The 22,459-nt window shown below is 41.4% G+C and overlaps 1 protein-coding gene across 1 annotated transcript in view; it reads right to left on the bottom strand.

The window, feature by feature from the left end:
• Nucleotides 1-21,831, bottom strand: part of PDE8B (phosphodiesterase 8B) — a gene marked incomplete at both ends in the record, with an annotated part of 75,336 nt that extends 53,505 nt beyond the window's left edge. The window contains one exon of the mRNA XM_080362535.1: nt 21,523-21,831. Within this exon, the coding sequence (XP_080218661.1) occupies nt 21,523-21,831 (309 nt within the window). The remainder of the gene's footprint in view (nt 1-21,522) is intronic.
• Between the last annotated feature and the right edge of the window lie 628 nt (nt 21,832-22,459).

Raw genomic sequence — 22,459 nt, forward strand, 5'->3', positions numbered from 1 at the left:
CTCTTACTTTCACAATACCTCATGTAACAGTTCAAATGGGCTGACTGATCCCATAAGCCCTACCCAAATACAGACAAAGAGTGAGGAAGAGTAGAAGTAGTATTTATACAAGGTAGGTAAAGTGTCACACATGAACTAGTCAAAGGAAGGGAAAGCTCTGACTCCAGAGCAACAAAGTAACAGATCTTAGATGTGCTTGAAACATTATACCTCACAAAAGTAAGAATCACCTTGATAAACATGGAAATTATTAATCAGTCTTACAAACTTGAATGCACCCATACCACTTTCACTGCCCTTACTCTAGTCATGTAAATGCTGGTAGGCTCAGCATCCTATGTTAGGGTCTAACTTTTGCATTAGCCCCAGTCGAAATAAGCTCTGCAAAAGTATGGAAAGAAGGCATTGCATGGTCCTTCAAGTGATCTGCTGCACCAGAGCAAGTTATTGCTTATGGGATAAGCAATAATCATTTTGATATTACTCATCACTATTTCCACAGTACAGAGGAAAATAATTTAAAACTTTCTGGAAAAATACTGTTTTTGACATTTTATTTGAGACTTAATGAGGAGAAGTACAACCAAATTTAAGTGTCAGAATCAGCTTTACAAGAGTCATGCCAATGTTCTACAGAGTGCTCTTACTGTGACTCCATTTTTCATGTCCTGGCATCTATTAGAATAGAATATAGTCATCTTAGTCCACTGTTAGGATCATCCACCATTAGGATGTATTATGCAACTCACTACCAAAACAGTATTGAAAGGATAAAAAAATTACACTGTTGTACTCTCCAGAGACAGTAAAACATGACTTTCTTGTAAGTGTCTCAGCAACCAGTCTTCTCCCATGGCTTCTCCATTTGTACAGAATGAACTTCAACAGTCAAGAATTAAAACCAGAAGTTTTGGTTGCTGAATGCGGTGGTAACTGCCAAAATTCATCTCCCTAGAGAATAGTTACAGATGCCGGTTTTCAACTAATCTTACATTGCAGAAGCTAAATTCTGTGCAACACAGCCTCAGTATGGCAACATTTAATTTTATGAGCAATATTACTAGGGACAAAAAGGGCTTCTTGTACAGTTAAAGGAGCATAGCCCAAACACTCCACATTTTGCAGAATTAAGCATCTATGAAATAACAGGAACTATATACATATCACAAACTATAAGCGAATATTAATATCCTCTCTGAAAGGTCACATGGAGACTTCAAAGCCTGACACATTCCAACCACTTTTGTTTAGAATTACTGTCTCTGAAAAGCTGTAAAATATTTTAGATCCAATTCACAGACACCATTTTTACCAACAAAACTTTTGTAAGGCATGATCTCTTAATTTTAGTGGATTAGACTCAGTATCACATACAGGTCCACTGAAGAACTGCTTATGCATAAATTCCTTACAATCTAACACTACAGTTCATCAGATTACAACAGAGATATATAGTCCTGGAGTTCTCTGTTTTATATCATTCTTACATATATATCTTTATTTTACCACTGTCTTTGGTTGGGCACTGCAGAGAAATATGTTATAGTTCCTTGTAATATTTTATTTATTTACAAGACCATAAAAATCTAGAAAACAGTAATTTGTATATATTTCTTGCTGAATCACAATCAATTTTCAAAGAAGTTGAGAAGCACACAATTGACATAAGCTGAGGGAAATAAGCTGCTAAGAGAGCAGGGAGAGTGATCTTGGCAATCATTGGCCCATCATATTGGCATTCACGCTAAAAATGTGTGCCACGTTTGTATGGAAGTATAAAACATTGTGTTATACTCAACAGAATATGCAATTCAATAGCATTTTACCAAACTTACTGGGTCACACTAATATGATAACTACTACCTAGATATGATAATTACTACCTAGAGAAGGGAAACTTAATAAACCTGTCCTGTTCAAGACTACTGGAAGTCATTTCTTGGGATGCCAAAGGTGAAGCTTGTAAAAAAAGCTAAAGAAAATGGGATGAATAAAAGAATTGCAAGGTAAACAGTGTAGCAGAGAACCTCAAGGGCAGGAGTCGCAGAAGTGAGCTGAAATTCAGACAAGATGAAGAGCCATACTGTGTACTTATGTGTTTCGCTCTGTTAGAAGCTTCTTAGCTGAATACAACAGAAGTAGCAGAGATGACAGATTAGGACTCCCATCAGTAAGGGCAGAAAGGATCAGAAGTAAACTTTTCCAAGGTTTTGATGAAATTAAAGGGCTTATAGATGGTGGCTTCCTACAATTGCAAGGGCCAGCTCTCTGACTCAAAGAGCCCTTTCTGGAAATTACTTTTTACTCTGCATAGCAAGTTACTGTTGAAGTTCAAATGCTTCCCCAAAAGTAACTGAGAGACATCAGGCTAGGGGGCCTCCTAACAAAATACATCTGCAATGAAATATCTATAATTGCTATGGCTGTTGAACATAAAAAAGCCCATTTCTAGGCACACATAAAACAGTCTGACTAACTCACTGATCACATCTGCAAAAACCTTGTGATGATGCGATAACACAGTATGGACAGCCAGATCCTCCACACTGAATAGCACATAAGAGCATCACTGATTATTTCGGCTATGGAATTGCAAGTATATTAGTAGTCCTCCTTAGAGAATATAGGCCCTAAGTCTTCAGATCCACATAACATTATGAGAACAAGAATTTTTCACACATGCAGCTCTTCTCTGGGGAAATGCCACTTTTCCGTGTATTCCATTTTAGACCTTTTTAGTGACACAGAGCTAACCAACTGTTCTATATTTAACTGCCAGATACAGGCTATAACCACCCCAAAGCTGTTTTAGACTTCTTCTGAGTGCAATGACCCTGTGGAAACATGAAGTCAAACCAATGCTCTGGTTTTTCCAGTCAGGCCGGATGGTTCTACCTGTGCACTTAAATATTTTGCTAAGTCAGGCTTCAATGGAGGCCAGGATTGCAAACACATAACAACAGGTGCCCTGGGTCAGATCAACCCACCAAACTAACATCATGTGTCTGAGAGTGGTCAACACTGGATAATACATGCAATACTAGGGAAAGCACATACGATGCCTCCTGCACCGCTTTCCCATCTCAAGCTTTGGAGATTTACAAAATACACAGAAGTAATTTTTGATTTATTATTCCTCAAAAGATTCCTGTATCACTTTATTTTTCAGCATCCTGGTGAACTCATGTTACATGCTCTGTGGAACACTACCTCCTTTCTGTATTTATAGCTGTAATGCAAGGTGCAGTCTGACACATTCTGTAATTCGTAGTCATTATATTTTTCACAGAAACTGTGGTATGTCAGGTGCAGATTACTGGGAAAACTTTAATTAAAAATAAAGCAAAGTCATTCTTATGTCCTCAAGGTAGATAAAGTAATATTTTCAAAGTCAGTGTGAGTCAGCATATCCTTGAATCTACAGCAGTTCTGAGACAACAAGTTTGATAGCTTTTATGGCAATTAAACAGTCAGTATGGTGAACTTATCTTGCAGAGATATCTGTTCTGAAATGGGAGTTTGCCTTGTGTACTCTAAAAGAAAAGTGGCCTTGATACATCACTTATGTGCATCTTGTCCAGTGATTTTATTTCCCTACAGAAACCAAGAATGTTGCTTGTTGGATCCAAATTAAGATAATTTGGTTTCAGGGAGACCTTAGGAAAGGAGGCCCACAAAAGTTAGCAATAAGATGAGAGAGAAGTCATTTTGCTAGTGATGAGAATTGTAAGGAGTTTAGAACAATGCATTATTGACCTACTTCAGCATTATTTTTTTTAAAAAGTTTGCAATGAATACACACAAAATGCTGAAAAAACATGATTTCACCATAGAAGTCTGAGTGCTGGGTTATGCTTAATATTTCATGTTCTAGAAGCTTTTTGTGTTTTAATTCCTCTTGCATCTTCCAGTAAAGAGAGGCACACATATTTGCAGGTACAGTTCTTCCCATAGAAGTTATAATGAAATACATTTGCACTAACCAGCATTTTTATATTTCACTTTACAAAAACAGCCTAAAAAATATCATTTGCCATTAAACAAAAAAAAAGTTATAAGTAATTTCCTAATCTGGTATTTGAATTTCAATCATGCTGTATGCAAAAATATTTTTAAATTATTCCATCACTCTTATCACATTTAAAATATGATATTGCCTCAAAACACTTACATGAGTCACCTAAGAAACATACATTTGGAAGTTTTGAGAGGATAACTACAAGCAACTCTATGCACAGGTCTCGTTTTTCTCCAGAGTGAGACTTTCATCTCTGCGTTGGGAACTATTCTTGCAGCCAAGGAGCTTGTTACCACTGGGAAACACTGGGACAGCCTCTGTGGTAGTACAGGAATCCTCATTGCAAAGCAAGGACTCTTCCTGCTGTCAGCCCTCTTGAGGGAGGTAAAAGCCACAACATTAAAGACACCAGGCCATATCAGGACTTGGGACACAGAAGTCTCAAACTGACTTTGTCTATGTCAGATCAGAAAAAAGTTTACTCTATTTTTATGTGTAATAAAACTTAAGATTTTGTAGTTACCGATTATGTCATCAGATTAAGAAAGTGAAAATGTGATATTAGAATAGAAACCTTACCTATGTTCACAGCAAATAAATATTCATCTGTATCTCCTGCATGCCTGTTACTTTGAGTTTTTCTTTGTTGTGTAAGACACTTGCTGTAAATTGCAATGAAATTTTATGCAGGTTCAAGTAAATAGATTATATGATGAACACAGTAATTTCACTGGTACCCAACACAAATTATTTTATTATCCTTGGAAGACTAATGAAGATGCTGCAACTGTGTACAGAAATAGAATAAATATAGCCTACTTGGCAAAGATTTATAACCAGGCTCTAGTGGAAAGACTCGTTCTGAGAAAATGAAACAGCTGCAAGAACATCTATCTTATTTAAGATGGCTTGTTTTAATGATTGTCTATGCTGCTGTTGAGAGGTAGACTGCAGACTTTTCCATCTGAGATTATTACTTATCACTGAAATGTGTACAGCATGAAGCAATACAGAAGTCTCCATGAATTTTTATGTACAGCAGAACACACATGATTGACTGTCATTCACTTTACCTTTCTGTTGCTGACAGTAATATCAGGTAAGCATTTCATTCATATGCTTCCTCATATGACTAGGTTCTCCATGAGAAGAAACATAACGACAACAGATCGAGTAACTGCCTACTAGTCCAATTTAAAACCTTGCTTGGCTTGTTTTGATTGATTTGGACTCAGATGCAAACCAAGTCAGAAACCATTATTTAAAGATAGCTTGCTAAATTCTTCACCTTAGTGCTCCACTTCATCTTTTCCTTCAAAGGGAACAATTTTCCATTTTCATATGTGTTCACTGAACACATCTGCAAGCATTAAACACAGAGAGTGAAGCCACATCTGTAAAAACACAAATGATGTTATGGCTGATGGTAAGAAGAGTAAATAATTACTCATTTCTTTTTTCACCCTGAATTTTGATCTAACAGTGCAACCTCTATCAAAGATGCAAGATACATCACTGCAAAAAGTGAAAAAAAGTGAAAAAACTCAAGTCAGTTGCCAAATAAGGAAGAAGAGCAGCAGCAAACACTGCAACCCCATTTGTGGAGCCACTGGACCTTTGTAGATCTAATCCAGTTGTCCAAGGCCACCTACTTGTCCTTTATAATAGTGGCACAACTGAGGTGTTTAGGCACCTGGTCAGGCACCCTTAGCACAAGGCTGGTTGTGTCTCAGCAAGAACTGTGAGATCTTTGTCCTACACGTGTAGCCTGCATAGCATATACATTGTTGGGCTGTAGTTAGGTGTAGTCAGTGCAGCCACCTGCTGTAGCATACATCCAGTGTGTGTATCATAGCTGCTATTGCTGTTATCATTACCCCTAAAGCTTTAGTAATTTAAAGATGGTTTAAAACTGCTGTATGTGTCTCTATAGTAATGTGTCTTTGGACTTCCTAGATGCAGCATGAAGTTATCAAAGTTAGAATTGCTAGATAGTTGGAAATTTCCCAGCTGGATCCTCCTAGCCACCAGAAAATTTTCATGTACTAGAAGTAAAGCCTTTTGAAGAAGCGGTACATCAGGTGGGCATTTTAATCAAAATATAAACAGAATCTGAGAGACAATTGAAACATTTTTTCCATAATTTCATCATCAAAATATTTCTGTTGTTGAAGTGACTTCTCCAAATAAGCAAGAAATCCAATTCCCACTACCTTCCCATCAGCATGCAAGTCAGCTGTCAAGCAAACTTCTGAGCAGACAAGCAGCAAAACTTGGAAGGAGTTTAGAAAGGATGCACAAAAGATTGTATTTCCTCTTTTATGCTTCGTCCTGTGATAGGCAGCAGTGAAAGTGCTAATTTAAGTCACACATTTGTGCCATGATTTTTTCCTATCTACAGCATACATGCTGGTAGCAGAAAAGAAGATACACCTACTGTTGTCAGCTACTTGTCAGTTTTGATGGTACTTGGAATAAAAAATTAGAACTGCTCTCCTCCAGTGTAAGAAAGAATTTACCAAACAGTGAATGAGGAGACTCGGCAGCTGCTAGACAAGCATACACCAAGTATGCATGCAAACATATGAAGTGACTGCCCACCATCCAAAGAAAGCAGATGATCCTGTTCAGTGGTCCTATGCTGAAAGAATGAGTGAAAAATAGAAATCCTGTAAGAGAGACAGTGGTAGGTCAACAAAAGGGAGTGGTGGCAAGAAGCGCTGCCAACATCTCCAAGTGATTCAAATGTGGTATGTTGTGCCTATATCATGTCATCTCCTTTGCTTGTCAAGAAATGTTGAACAGTGATTAGGGAGAGTTAGGAACAAGGCATTCGGAGCAGAGGCAGTGCCCAGACCAACTGCTAGCTACAGTTAAAATAGCTAAGGGCTGTGTGGGAGATAGGTTGGCAGCTCTTTTGATCTCTGACAGCCCATTAACCAGAAGAGGAAATATCAGGGCCCAATCATTTATTTCAATTGAATAAAAAAAAATTGTGGGCAAATTTTCAGAAAATTTGAACAGTCTTTTGCCCATTTCCATCTTCCTGGCTGAAAAGGGCCAAGTCTTCTTCTCACTGATGTCCATGAAGTGTTTCCAGGAGCATGATTTGGATCACAACATATGTAATGGTGACTTCTGAATTTGGGCGTTTTTACCAGATTCCATGTGTGAATTGTACATTTCTGCACTGGGGGTAGAAGTGCAAAAAGGTACAAAGTTTTTACTGTTGTATCATTGAACATTGTTTTGTATTTTAAGTTCTTTCATTAGATTTTGAAATAAAATATTGTTCTTCCTTCAATGATAAGTAGTGATACAAGAAGTACCTCTTTGCAAGTACCTTGAAAAAACAATCGCATTTCTCTTTTTCATGTTCTGCTGTTCAGTTAGAAAGATAGTTATGTTAAATGTTCTTATAATGCATGTTCACAATCAGAGTTAACCTGATCTCTCTCCTAAAAGACTCTGACATGCAGGAAAGTTTATTGCTGCTCTTTACCACTCAGATATTCCTAAATCTGCCTGTTGACAGTACCTTGTAGGAGTAGCTCTCCAGCTCCAACTCACAGATGACCATGTATGTCTAGTATCCATTTTACAACATCGGTAACACAAACTGAAAAACTTTGCAACTACAAGCACGTTGCCTCCTTTTTCCCTCATTTTATTCCAGTGGATCCTGTGCAGCTATACTACATGAGTTCCTGAATAAAACAAGGGTATATAGAAGACACTCTTTACTCAATTGCTATTTAACATGCTATATGCCAAAAATTGTATGCCATAAAATAGCAAATTGTAAACATACACATAACTCAGACTTGGACAGGTAAACTGCATTATGTATTGACACCAAAGAATAAGCATGACCATGGCAATTAAGGGTCATCCTTTCACAGGCAACCATCCGCATTAACCATGCAGGAAAACAGTGTTCTCTGATAAGACTTTACATGTGAGCTACAGAAGTACAGAGCTCTTTTCAATTTAAGCTATCTGCAGACTATTTGCAATCAAATTAACAATAAAGTGAACAGGAATGAATGGCCTTTAAGGAGTTAGCAGATTTAAGCACTGCATATTTTTCAAATCTGAGATCAGGCTACAGACATCTTATAGTTCTAAGGGGAAAAAATCCTTGATCTAAAAATAGCCTCTTGTATAAATCTGGTGGAGTCCATGAAAATGATTCCCTTCTTTGAAGCTGATTTATTACTGAACTCCTTGAACTCTATGGATGGTCCCCAAGCCACTAAAAAGCCAGAAGGCCAAAAACCATCTGTATGTACATTGTTTTTTCTAGTTAACACGTATCTGCAACAGGCAACAGAGGAACCTTCTGAGTTGATAACATAGGGAAAAAACAAACAAATGTAAGCCCAGAGTCTAAAACTCTTGGTTTGAACTACTTTTTAAGAGAGTTTCTCATCACCTGTTAATTTTTCTTCATGCACTCTGTAAGCATGTGTTGAGACAAAATGGTAGGTATCAGAACAAAACCCACGAACACACTGAAATACCAGACTTTGTTCCCACCTACTTTCATGAGGACCCAAACCCATGAGAGGAACATATAGTTATAATTCACTGCAGGATTTTGCCAGACGTGACTCCAAGCTCAGCTGAAGGAACAGAGTAGTAGAAGCTAGCTTGTTCACATTGAAATGAGCAAAAATGGCTGAATGCACCAAAGAAACTGCTGCACAAAATAAACTGTCAACATTTATTCAAAATCATTTTTGAAAAAAAAATAAACCAGACATTAAGATGAAATTCATTCCCATGCACCAAACCACCAAACCCACAGGCCCAATATACTGCTTGAGTCTTCTAGCACTAACCTATTTGGGCCTGGAATGTAGATGTGTATGCTGTCATTTCACAAAGTGGTGCCAGAGATATCTTCATATTACAACAATTCTGATCATTATGTCCTGCTTGGTGGTTTTAGTTGGATGTGGGGTTTTGATTTTGTTTTGTTTGTTCTGGTATGGCTTTTTTTTTTTTTTTTTTTAAGGGGGAAGTGGGGGCAGGTGCAATGGGGTGGTGGCATGTGGAGTGGGGTTTCTTATCCCCTGTTTTGTCGAAGCTCTCTTCAGGACAAGATGACTCTCCCTGCAAGCTCGCTTTTCTGTCTTATAGTAAAGGCACTGATTTAGCTACCAACATTCATCCCCCGACTATCATGATACCAAAACAAACCAACATGGTTTGCCCAGAGCAGTACTCCAGACAAGGAGAAAAAACACCTGAAGCTAAGAATGCTTTTTGCTTTCAAGAGTATAGAGCTTGCACTGGCAAACAGACTGGTTAGTGCTCTTCAATATGTCTAGACAAATATGAGTTACTTCTCTCTTGCTCTCAAATATTAAATTACATAGCTTCAGAAAGAGTTCTCAGCTTTGGTGATGGGATGGGAAAGAGAACCAGAGAAGACCACCGACCATTAGGTGACTTCAGGCAGCAGTGGATATATTACTACAGCTTTGTAACACAGAACGCCACCTACGCATGCCCTGTTGCAGGGAAAGTGATGAATTGTTTTAGAAGTCCATTAAAACTACAACAAACTCCAGAAACAGCATGTTCAAGATGATCACTGAAATCCACAAAATTTCTCAGCACTGAGTTGCGAGCTACATTTTTATTCTGTAACTACAAGATCTGGACAGAAATCACTAGATTCAGACACCACATCTCCTCAAAACTGACAAGGGTCATTGGCTTCCTGTGCCATCAAGACAAATCTTTCTTTTTCCCAAATTAACTCTCTACGCAAGTGTCCCTGAAGCCCCACTCCCTTTGGCTTAAGTCTCCATCCTGGCCTCCTCAAGTCCATAACAGCTGCTTCTTCCACAACCATCCCAACTTAGGCTAGATTGATTATTTTCCTTTCACTTGGACACTAATGTCTCACTCTGCTTAGCTCATCTCAGATCTTCACTTCATCCATCTCTTCTCTAAAAATCCACTGTTCCCTCATAGTACTCTAGTTGACCTTTTTATGTCCGCAAAAGCCTCCAGACTAAAGATAGCAAAGATTTCCCAGGTTTCCACCACTGTGCTGCAGCTGCTGACCAGAGATCTGTGGGAACAGAAGCATTTTCGAGCTGCTCCAACCAGCCGCTACATCAAGACAGGTTTATTTGGAAATGGATGGATTTCAGGGAAGCAGTCTCAGAGAAAGTGATAATAGCAAACAGTCCAGGAGGTAGGAGACTCATGTGGGAGAACCTCTTCAGACTCTTTTAAAATCGATAATTTAAATTTGGTGTCTTATTTCCAGAAAACACCCTTGCCACCACATCATCAGACCCTGGGGCCTTTGAGTTTCAAGAGATACTTGATTCACTTTGTAAGTGAACACACACAAAAGCTGAAGCCTCACTTCCTCCCTCCTTTTCTAAAAGAGATTCTGGCGTTTTCTGACTAGCACAATGGCTTGATAAGTTGCATTTCATAAATGGACATAAGATTATTAAACGTAATTCCTGACAGTGACAATCATTGACAAATTCAAGTTCACAATGCCTTCAGACAGCCTTCCGAATCCATGACAGGGGAAGAAGAACGTCCCTTTTGCTGTCCTTGTGGCGAAATGGCAGACCTAAGAGCAAAGGGAAAATGGAGTGCTGGTAGGAGGTCCAAAGCCAACTTCAGAGACCTCAAGCCAAATTTCACTTTTAATCAAACTGATTTTTTTATAGCACTAAAACTTATGCCTCTGGTAAGTGTATCACTATTTTGATTAAAACATGCATGAAATGAGAAAGGAATCAGATCCCTTTCCCCCAAATATAAACAAATAAATTGTAATTAAGGCTAGGAAGTTACAGCTCTATATGCAAAGTGGCTGTGAGCACAGTTTGTCCTAAACTTATAAACAGCGATTTAATAGCTTGTTTTCCAATAGCTACATTGTTTCTAAAGTCCATTCTGCACATTTCATCTTGTTCCCTTAGGTTACAGTGGACATTACTGACCCTACTAATGCAGAGTTTCTAGATACCTGTTGTTTTTTTCAATTTCTTATTTAAATGCAATTTCATGATATCTACATAATCTCATACTTGGCTGCATTCTCTGTGAATTCTGTGTGCTAGAGTTCAGGCAGCTCAAATCTCTGCAAATTCTGCTCCACTCTTCCATGCTATGAAACCAACTGACATCGGTCCAGTTTTCCCATTCTTTTAGAAAAAAGCTGTCTCTTCACATGCAGTGTAAATCCAGGCTAAGAGACGACTGACAAATTGTAATTCTACATCAAAATTAGTTCTGCATTTTTAACATGAGAAACTCACATCATTAAGAGCTTAATATTGGGACTGATTCTAAAGTAGTACCGTTTAGCTGAGAAGCTTGCCAGCATAAATCTAAATCCTATGTCTTCTATATTCAGGGTGTGAAATATTTGCTACTGGATAGCCAAATCAGTGGCTAGAGATATATGGGGATATTTTTTTTACTCCACAGTAACTGTCTATTCACAGAATCAGGACTAATCCAAAAGAACAGAATGTCTCCAACACATTTCATCCTTTTTTAGCTGACAATACAGATGAGAAAGAGATTTATAAATAATTGGGTGCTGAAAGCTGAAGCAGTGATTGCCACAAATGCTTGACTTGCAAAGGAAAGATAAAGCTTGTGAGCAAATGGACTAATGGCCTTCTCAAGTGAAGAAAGTTATCTGCACTAGACACTACCTCCAGAAGGCTGTGCAGTATGCCATCTTACTCAGAATTAAAAATGTATCTCCAGACAGAACTTCTTCCTCACACAAAAGGACAGGTGACTCAGGGTTCACAAGCCAAAACAAGCAGCGATTTGTGGGAGTCATGGAAGCTTCTATAAAATGACCTCACTGTACTTTATGGCCTGTGAGAATTGCCCCAAAGAAAATGTCCTCAGAGAAACAAGGGATCAGTTGGCTGTTGCTGCCCTGTAAGACTGGTGACTTACTGGGCTAGAAATGCACCTACTAAACTGGGCCAGAGTGAGACAATACTACACAAGAGATTGTCAGGTTGCAGTCCTTACTGTAAACTCATACCTTCGACCACAAAATAATGCACTTCAAACACACATACTGCATTCCACAGTGGCCCATACATTTATCTTGACATTTGTAAAGGTGACTGTGGGTTTTCTGAAGCCATAATCCTGCTACCATTGACTTATTTTGAAGTTCAGAAAACAGTGGGTTTAGTCACCATGACAACACTCCCCAGAAAGAGTTAAGCTCTGCTATACTGTAAAACACTTCACATGCTATTTCCTAGCAACCACACAGGTACATACAGCCTTTGCTGAAGGCAATTTTTAAAAAGCTATGTATACATCAAAGATAATTCTACAAATGTCACACACACCATGCTTCTTTCACTCCAGACTACACTGAAAAAATCTGTAATGGAGACAGATCTGAATCTTAAAAAAAAAAAGAGAGGGATGACCAAAAGGCAGACTGGAAATACAGGCAGAGAATTGCCTATATATATGGAAAGTAAAGTGCCCTGAGTGCTGGCAGTAGTGCAAGGTGGCCCCAGAGTAAAATTTAACCCAAAGCATGGTTTCTTTTCCATCTCTGCTTCCTATTCACACAACTGCTTACACTTTCACCAAATCCTTACTCCCCTGGACTTGAATTTTCAAGTAACAGCATGTCTGAGGGAGCCTGCAGATAATCCAAAATGAGATTACGGTAGTCATTCAAACACGAAGTCTGCCTTGTACTGTGAAGATTTTCATAAAAAAAACCCAAACAAAACCCAAAGCCAACAGCAACAACAAACCAAACAGACCCCTTAAAGTTGTTGTTGTTGTTGTTGTTGTTTTTTCTGTATGGGATTAAGGTGTATTAATGTCCTCAGCTCTGGTTATATTAATCTGACAAGCCCATCCATGAGCACACAGCATTTCAGAAATCACTAGGATCTAGAAACAATACTCCTTTTAACTTCCACAGGCTTTAGGTATCATTACACAAAATTCAGGACATTATCAAGTTTGTGAAAATATGCACTTGCATTACTCCTTACTTCACAGATGACTATGCTATATGATCCAGCCTGGTGCAGCTACCTGATCTAGGAACTCATGGATGCAGAACAGGTGCAGCAACCTGCCTGAAATAGCAAGTCCCCTGAGAAGGTGAATCACAGAATGTCAGGGATTGGAAGGGACCTCAAAAGATCATCCAGTACAATCCCCCCGCCAGAGCAGGAACACCTCGATGAGGTTACACAGGAATGTGTCCAGGCGGGTTTTGAATGTCTCCAGAGAAGGAGACTCCATAACCCCCCTGGGCAGCCTGTTCCAGTGTCTGTCACCCTCACTGAGAGGAAGTTTCTTCTCATATTTAAGTGGAACCTCTTGTATTCCAGTTTGCACCCATTGCCCCTTGTCCTATCACTGGTTGTCACCAGGAAGAGCCTGGCTCCATCCTCGTGACACTCACCCTTTATGTATTTATAAACATTGATGAGGTCACCCCTCAGTCTCCTTCAAGCTAAAGAGACCCGGCTCCCTCAGCCTTTCCTCATAAGGGAGATGCTCCACTCCCTTAATCATCTTCTGTGACTCCCTTCAGCAGTTCCCTGTCCTTCTTGAACTGAGGGGCCCAGAACTGGACACAATATTCTAGATGTGGTCTCACCAGGGCAGAGTAGAGGTGAAGGAGGACCTCTCTCGACCTACTAACCATCCCTCTTCTAATACACCCCAGGATGCCATTGGCCTTCCTGGCCACAAGGTCACAGTGCTGACTCATGGTCATCCTGCTGTCCACCAGGACCCCCAGGTCCCTTTCCTCTATGCTGCTATCTAACAGGTCATTCCCCTACTTATACTGGAACCTGGGGTTGTTGCTGCCCAGATGCAGGACTCTACGCTTGCCCTTGTTATATTTCATTAGATTTCTACCCGCCCAACTCCCCAGCCTGTCCAGGTCTCACTGGATGGCAGCACAGCCTTCTGGCGTGTCAGCTACTCCTCCCAGCTTAGTGTCATCAGCAAACTTGCTGACAGTTCACTCTGTTCCCTCATCCAAGTCGTTGATGAATATATTGAATAGTACTGGTCTCAGTACTGACCCTTGAGGCACTCCACTAGATACAGGCCTCCAACTAGACTCTGTCTCATTGACCACGACGCTCTGGCTTCTTTCTTTCAGCCAGTTCGCAGTCTACCTCACTACCTGATCATCCAGGCCACACTTCCTCAGTTTAGCTGTGAGAATGCTGTGGGAGACTGTGTCAAATGCCTTACTCAAGTCAAGGTAGACCACATTCACTGCTTTACTGTCATCTATCCACCTGGTTATGTCTTCATAAAAGGCTATGGGGTTGGTCAAGCACGACTTCTCCTTGGTGAACCCATGCTGACTGCCCCTAAGGACCCTTTTATCCTTGATATGCCTTGAGATGACACCAAGGACAAGTTGTTCCATCAGTTTCCCAGGGATGGAGGTGAGACTGACTGGTCTCTAGTTACCTGGGTCCTCCTTCTTGCCCTTTTTGAAGACTGGAGGGACATTTGCTTTCCTCCAGTCCTCAGGCACCTCTCCCTTTTCCCAAGTCTTGGCAAAAATGATGGAGAGAGGTCTAGCAATGACTTCAGCCAGCTCCCTCAGCACCCATGCGGATTTATGCATGGATTTATGCATGTCCAGATTGCTTAATTGCTCCCTAACCCAGTCCTCATCAACTAAGGCAGACTCCTCCAATGTCCTGACTTCCTCTGGGGCCTCAGGGGTACAGAGCTCCTCAGGACAGCTTCTGGCAGAGTAGACAGAGACAAAGAAGGCATTCAGTAACTCTGCTTTCCCTGTATCTTCTGTCACCAGGGAACCCACCTTGTTCATCAGTAGGCCTGCATTGCCTTTAGTGTTAGTTTTATCTGCCATGTATTTGAAGAAGCTGAAGAACCCCCGCCAGGAACAGGAAACATTTTTGAGAGTCAGGTGTTTAAATGCTGATTACAGCAAATAGGGCAAACATATCATCTCAATGTGATGTCCAAGGCACAGAGGAGGCATTCAGGCCACCTGAAAGGAAATGTTTACATAAGGTGGTCTTGCCTCTCACTTAGACGAACGGCAGAGCAGATGTGGTGTTTCATTTCACAACTTAAACCTGTTCAATTACTCAGCTGTCTAAAACAGCACTGAAAGTATGATAGAGGACTAGATTATTCCTCATCTGAAGAGAGAAATGGGAAACTATGTGCCTATTTTCTGTATCACACCCTGGTGATCACTAAGCATTCTCAGCTGCAGGAGTTCAAACCTATTGCCTGCTTCCCAAGGGCATAGAGCCTTGATCCCCCTTGATCCCTCTACAGAGGGATCTGGACCAGCTGAATGATTGGGCTGAGGCCAGTTTTATGAGGTTTAACAAGGCCAAGTGCTGGGTCCAGCACATGGGTCACAACAACCCCATGTGACACTACAGTTTTAGGGGAGTGACTGAAAAGCTGCTTGGTGGAATAGGATCTGGTGGTGTTGATTGACAGCAGCTGAACATGAGCCAGCAGTGTGTCCAGGTGGCCAAAAAGATCAATGGCATCCTGGATTGTGTCAGGAATAGTGTGGCCAGCAGGACTGGGAAAGTGATCGTCCCCCTGTACTTGGCGCTGGTGAGGTCAAACCTCAAATACTGTGTTCAATTTTGGGCCCCACACCACAAGAAAGACATTGAGGTGCTGGAGAGAGTTCAGAGAAGGGTGATGAATCTGGTGAAGAGTCTGAAGAACAAGTGTTATGAGGAGCAGCTGGGGGAACTGCTGGTCTGTTTAGCCTAGAGAAAAGGAGGTTGTAGCATGGAGGGTGTTGGTCTCTTCTCCCAAGTGTTAGACCAAGTGATAGGATGAGAGGAAATAGCCCCAAGTTGTGCCAGAAAAGGTTCAGATTGGATATTAGGAAAAAAATCTTCATTGAGAGGATGGTGAAGCACTGGAATTGGCTGCCCAGGGATGTGGTGGAGTCACCATCCCTGAAGGTGTTTAAAAGACATATAGACAAGGCTCTTAGAGACATGATTTAGTGGCACTGTTAGGTTATGGTTGGAGTCCATGATCTTAAGAGTCTTTTCCAACAAAAATGATTCTAAGATTCTAAGTCTTAGAGGGGTTCAGGGGTCCTGAGACACTTGTTGACCTTAGCGGCAAAACGGTTGAGGCTCTTTGTTCTCTTACAAGCTGTCAACACATCTCTTTTTCTATACAAACTAAAGGGGTTGGGTGGAAGAAGATGTATTTTATATATAATAGTATAAACATCTACCTCGCAGAACAGTTTTGGAAGTTTAAAATGTTGCGTGACTCAATACCAAGTAAGTTTAATCTACCACACTGCTCTATTTCCCTTGCCAAATTGTTTATTATTTTCAAAGGAAATTGTTTTCTCCATTCTGTAAATCTTCTCCTGATTATTATTGCTCAAGAGCACAACCACAGTGCTTGTTGAAGTTTACCTACACCATTTGGAGGCAGAATGGACAGGGTAGATATGGAACAGCAAATCTTTGCAGAAGTCCTGTATTCATTTAAGAAGTCTGGGTTTAGTCCAATAAAAGCACTTCTCTACTAGCAATTTTCCTTATGGCAAGAGATATTCAGGCCTGCACCTCCCAGAACAGCTAGCTTAAACTAAAACGGCTCTGCACTGTAACACATTTCAGATATGGCTAAACTTTAATCACTTTTTGGCATGTCCAGGTTTTTTTTTCTGACAGTTTTTCAGGACTTCCAAGAGGATTCTGATGTCTTAGATGTCCTATTGAGTTGTGAAAGGGACATTCACCACATTAAATCACAGAATTTGGAGATTTATTTTCCAAGGCTGCCTCACATCTGGTATGTTCCATGTTCTACAGAACATAGTAGCAGCCACTTTAAACAGTAGTACAGTTCAAATAAAACAAGAAGTGCAAGAAGTACAGTGACTTTGCTTACATGTGATGCTGCTTTAAAGAGATGATGATGTATTTGAAATCAAAGCAATGCTTAGGGTTGCATTTTTCCAGGACCTGTGGGCCTAATGCAACTCTCTCCATACCTGGATTTCTCAATGATTGCCATAGCACTTTGCATTTGGCAGCTGCATCCTTTCCCCTATTCTCCTAGATCAAAAAAAAAAAAAAAAAAAATCAACCAACAAAACAACAACAACAAAAAGTAAAAGCCTGACATATTGGGGCACATCCTTCTCCTCAGTGCTTCCACCTGCACAGGTCAACATTGGTAACAGATACAGTCCCCTTGTATTTCCTCTTATTTCTGAGCTTTGCTTCTAATAATTCTTTTGCTACAGAAAAGCCTGAAAACTGATAAAACTTGTTGCTAGTGTGACTAACTTTCAAGAGAGGTTCATAAACAGTCTTTTCTCTTCCACAAAGAAGAAAGAAGCATAAGAAGAACTAAACCATTATACCTGTGATTCTTGTCATTTCAAGAAGAAAAGATAATGTACAGGGTCGTCTTCCTTTTTTTTTTTTTTTTTTTTTTTCTCTCGCTAAGCTATATGTTAGCAACAAGATCCTTAAGACTTGTTTGTTCTTGTAGTCTTTAAGTTTGGCTAACATTTTAGTATCAAGATGTTCAAGAAAAGCACATCTACGCATATACTTTTGCTTGAGATTTGCATTCAGCCATAATTAGAAGTTGTATTTGTAAACATAAATAAGATGAACTTTTATTATATTTTCAAATCCTCAAGGAAGTGTTCAAGAAGCTGTTTACTTCTTGATGAACAGCTGGTAATGTTGCACTTCAGAACTGGCAATAGTTGAGCAATGAGTCAAGCAGCCATTTTACAACAGTATCATCTCATGCCAAATAGTATGCCTCAGTGATGTAAGCTAAATGGCTTGTATCTTTATACGAAGCTGATGCTGATTTTGAGATATTAACACTGTTTGCTGCCATGATACTGACTGATTTTACTAAGGAGGGAACGTGGTCAAGAAATGTCTGTTTTTCACACGAGTATTTCTGCCCAAGTACCTTAGTAACATTGCGGTTGGCTGGGCACCAGAAACTGCAGGTCTATTCCAAATTATGGTGCAGGTGCATCTTGTAACACTTCACAAGTCCACTGAACATCTTTGTCAGCTAACCAGTTGATATTTGTTACCAGCCTTTTGAGATCCACAAAGAAACACACATATACTAGGTCTGCTGAATTGTTACTTATAAGTGGTGCGAGCAGGATACGATGGTTTTTATTTGAATTAAATCAGGTTGAAATCATTACAGGTTGATTTATCTTCAAGTCAGTTTAGTATTATGGTGTGGTTGAGTTTTAAAATACTGTATAAACATAGGGTCAAATGTAAATAATGCAATATTTGATGGGGTAAACAACTAAAAAACAGTTTTGAAGAGAAAATAAAGACAAACGAAACAGTATGGTTTAGGTGGACTGAATAGTTGCACAACTTAAATATTGTACTAATATATAACAGTGCTAACAGCCATTTGACCCATGGGTTTGTTTTGTCCCCTAAATACAGTTAGATGAGACTGCAACACAGCTAATACATGCAAAAAAGAACTACAGTAGTTTAAATCATGTGGTATTACTAGACATTTTTTTCTGGTTTTGCTTCATCTTAGAATTTCTGTGGAAATAAATTCTGATATCAGGTACTACTGGAGAACTGTGTCTCCACACTTTGCCATTTCTTAGAGCCCACCAAGTATCAAATACTATCTTGCTTTTATGATAGTTCTGTAATATTCTAAACTTGCTTTGGCCACACAAATACTCAAGTATGATATTAACATGTAGGAAATTGTGCCAGGAGTAGCAGCAAGACTGGAGGCTCTAACTCCATCTAAAAAGAGCTAAAATATTTTAAAGATCTGAATTCTTATAAGAATGGAAACATTTCTACTATGTCATTGATACAGTTATTAAATAAAAAGGTATCATCTCTCTTAGGTGCTTGGGACTCTAAAATTGTAAAAAGAACTGAAACTATCGGAAAAATATTACAGTGCCAAATACGATGCTCAAAAGCATGTGAAAAATGTTCACTTTTAATAATCAGAAAGTTGACAAATATATTAGTTTATAAGAGTACATGATGTAATAACAAATAATGATTCCTAAGAAAGAAAAGTGTATAACCACTTAAAAAAAACCAAAACTTTTTTCAAATCTCGGCTTAAATAATTGTGCAAAAAATTGTATTTTGCTCTCCTCTACATTAAATATCACAGTATCACAGTATCACAGTATGTTTGGGATTGGAAGGGACCTCAAAAGATCATCTAGTCCAATCCCCCCGCCAGAGCAGGAACGCCTAGGTGAGGTCGCACAGGAACATGTCCAGGCGGGTTTTGAATGTCTCCAGAGAAGGAGACTCCATAACCCCCCTGGGCAGCCTGTTCCAGTGTCTGTCACCCTCACTGAGAAGAAGTTTCTTCTCAAATTTAAGTGGAACCTCTTGTGTTCCAGCTTGATCCCATTACCCCTTGTCCTATCATTGTTGCCACCGAGAAGAGCCTGGCTCCATCCTCGTGGCACTCACCCTTTATATATTTATAAACATTAATAAGGTCACCCCTCAGTCTCCTCTTCTCCAAACTAAAGAGACCCAGCTCCCTCAGCCTTTCCTCGTAAGGGAGATGCTCCACTCCCTTAATCATCTTTGTTGTCCTGCACTGGACTCTCTCCAGCAGCTCCGTGTCCTTCTGGAACTGAGGGGCCCAGAACTGGACACAATATTCCAGATGGGGTCTCACCAGGGCAAGTAGAGGGGAAGGAGAACCTCTCCTTACCTACTAACCACCCCCCTTCTAATACACCCCAGGATGCCATTGGCCTTCCTGGCCACAAGGTCACAGTGCTGGCTCATGGTCATCCTGCTGTCCACCAGGACCCCCAGGTCCCTTTCCCCTACACTGCTCTCTAATATGTAATTTCCCAACCTATACTGGAACCTGGGGTTGTTCCTGCCCAGATGCAGGACTCTACACTTTCCCTTGTTAAATTTCATTAGGTTATTCCCCGCCCAACTCTCCAGTTTGTCCACGTCTCTATATGGTATTTTGCCTTAAGTATTCTACTCTGAAATCTAAAAAAATTCCAGAAATCCAAGAAATATAACATTTTTTTTACTCTAGTGGTGCTTGGTCTTTATGCCTGTCACTGATTATACAAGTTGGGTTTCTGAGTGAGTAAAATAGTCAATGTAACTGCAGACTATTCTGCAAGTTTCTCAGTGTTTGAACAAACAAACTGAATGTGGGTTGTGGTGGTAGTTTTTAGTGTTTGTTTCCGTTGATTTTTGTTGTGGTGGTGTTTTTTTGTTAGTTTTTTTTTTGTGCTGGTTTTTTTTTCTCTGTGATCTCTCTCACAAGTTTTCCTTAGGTAACTTCTGACTTTTGAAGATTACATGATCTTTTAATTTCTTAATTATATAAATAAAAAAAACCCAGGATCTATTTAAGTCCATGGGATTACTTTGTGACATGGTATCCTACTTTAGTGGTACAACAGAAAAGTAAGGTAAGGTGCAGTTGGGATCTTGACACTGTTTGTTTTGATTATAAACTTTGTAACGGGACAACAAAGCAAACTTTCAGAGAAGTGAATTTAAAATCCACTTTGATACAAAAAAAACCAAACCAAACAAAAAAACACCCAGCCAAACAAAACAAACCCCCAAACTACAACCAAAAAACCCCAAACCAACCAACTAAACAAAAACAACAAAGCAATACTTTATTTTAACTGCTAAACTTAAGTGAATATGTTAACAAGCAGGTTACTGCAGCGCCTATCTTGGCCACTGAGAGGGAGACCCAAGCCTTCCAGACTGGCAGTGAGGTGACTCTACAGATCCAGCCCCTGTCTGCCCCTCATCGGAGTATCCCCCAGCCCTACACCAGCGCGGTGTCATGTGCCCGTGTGTGTAAATCATAACGGTTCGGTTCTCAGCTGAACATCAGCATCGAGCAGCAACAGTTCATTTTAACCAGATACAGGGGGAAGAAAACGGGATAAAGAACACCCAATGGCAAGTACAGGCTGTTTGCTGTTGACAGTTAAGCAAGGGTAGATTTTATTCCGGAATATTAATACCTCTCCCAGACGCCCACTCTCTGCCGTCAGCCACGGGACTCAAAACAAACCCTTTCCACCCCAACTTCAGGAGCCATCTCAGCAGAGGAGAACCCGGGAGCCCTTCGAAGGCTGTGGGGCGGAGAGACCCCAGAGGCCCGGCGGCTGGTGCTCGGCCCCGGGAGGGCTCCAGACGTGGCCCCCCCGCAGCAGTGCCAGCCCGACCCGGCCCGGCCGCCGCAGCTGCGGTGAGTCAGTGGGCACCAGGGCAACCGCTTCTCGCAGCTGCATCCCTCCCGCCGAAGCATCATCTCTCTCCTCGGCGGAGGCGGGGGACGTTCTGTCTCTGTCCTCCCTCTGCGGCGGCCGGCCGGGACCCAGACCAGCCCCCAGAGGGACCATCCCCCGGAATGGCCTCAGTTTACCTTACCTTGATGCTGGCGTTGCTGGTCTGGATCTCCGTCTCGATGCCGCAGCAGCGGGGCGTCCTGGCCCGGGCAGAGGCGCCGGGGACCCTGCGCTCCTTGCGGCGGGGGTCGCCGGAGGGCGGCGGCTGCCGGCTCTGGTAGGCGAGGACGGCGGGGATGGAGTCGGCAGCGTCTGTCTTGATGAAGAGGCCGTGCAGGGTGGCCGTGCCCTGCGAGATGGTGGTGGTCTGGTGGGGGGAACTGGACTCGTCCGAATCGCGGCAGTAAATCAAGCCGCTCTGCGAGACGTGGATGCTGGGGGCGCAGCCCATCCCTTCCCTTCCCCACTCCGCCCCGCTGCACCGCCGGCGGGCCGGCCCGCTCTGCTCCCACCTGCCGCCCGCTCGGGCTGCGGGGCCGTCGCCGCTGCGCACGCGGCGGTGGCACCGGCTCCGGCACCGGCACCACCCCCCGCCGGTGGCGCTGCCCCGGCCGCTCCCGCCCATGCGGCGCCTCCCCAGCATCCCCGACCGTCTGCCCGCGCCGCCTCCAGGGACCCCAGACCAGTTAAACCCCTTTCTCTCTCCGGTAGCCTCTTACGAAGCGCCTGCGGCCACCGGCTCCTTCAGCCGGTGGCGGGGGGGAGAAGGAGAAGCACTATCGGTGGTGCAGCCCTCTCCCGACCCTGGCAGAGGGTCTGCTTTCAAGCCTTCCAGATATTGAACATGATAGCCCCTAACTGTGCCAAATACTTTTTTTTTTTCCTTCCTTTAAAGCATTAAAATCCTTATTTTCACAGTTAAAACGCACCTACTTCTCTTACCCAGGGGTTAGCAAACCTCAGTTATTTGAGGGGACTGCAGGGAGGATTTCAGAGCTGCACCACACTCTCTACAAATCTGGAAAAGGGGCCAGGATTGTTCCACAATTTTTAATGTTGTTTTTCAATTAGGCAAATAC

This window comes from Nesoenas mayeri, assembly GCF_963082525.1.
Source record: "Nesoenas mayeri genome assembly, chromosome: Z".
NCBI lineage: Eukaryota > Metazoa > Chordata > Aves > Columbiformes > Columbidae > Nesoenas > Nesoenas mayeri.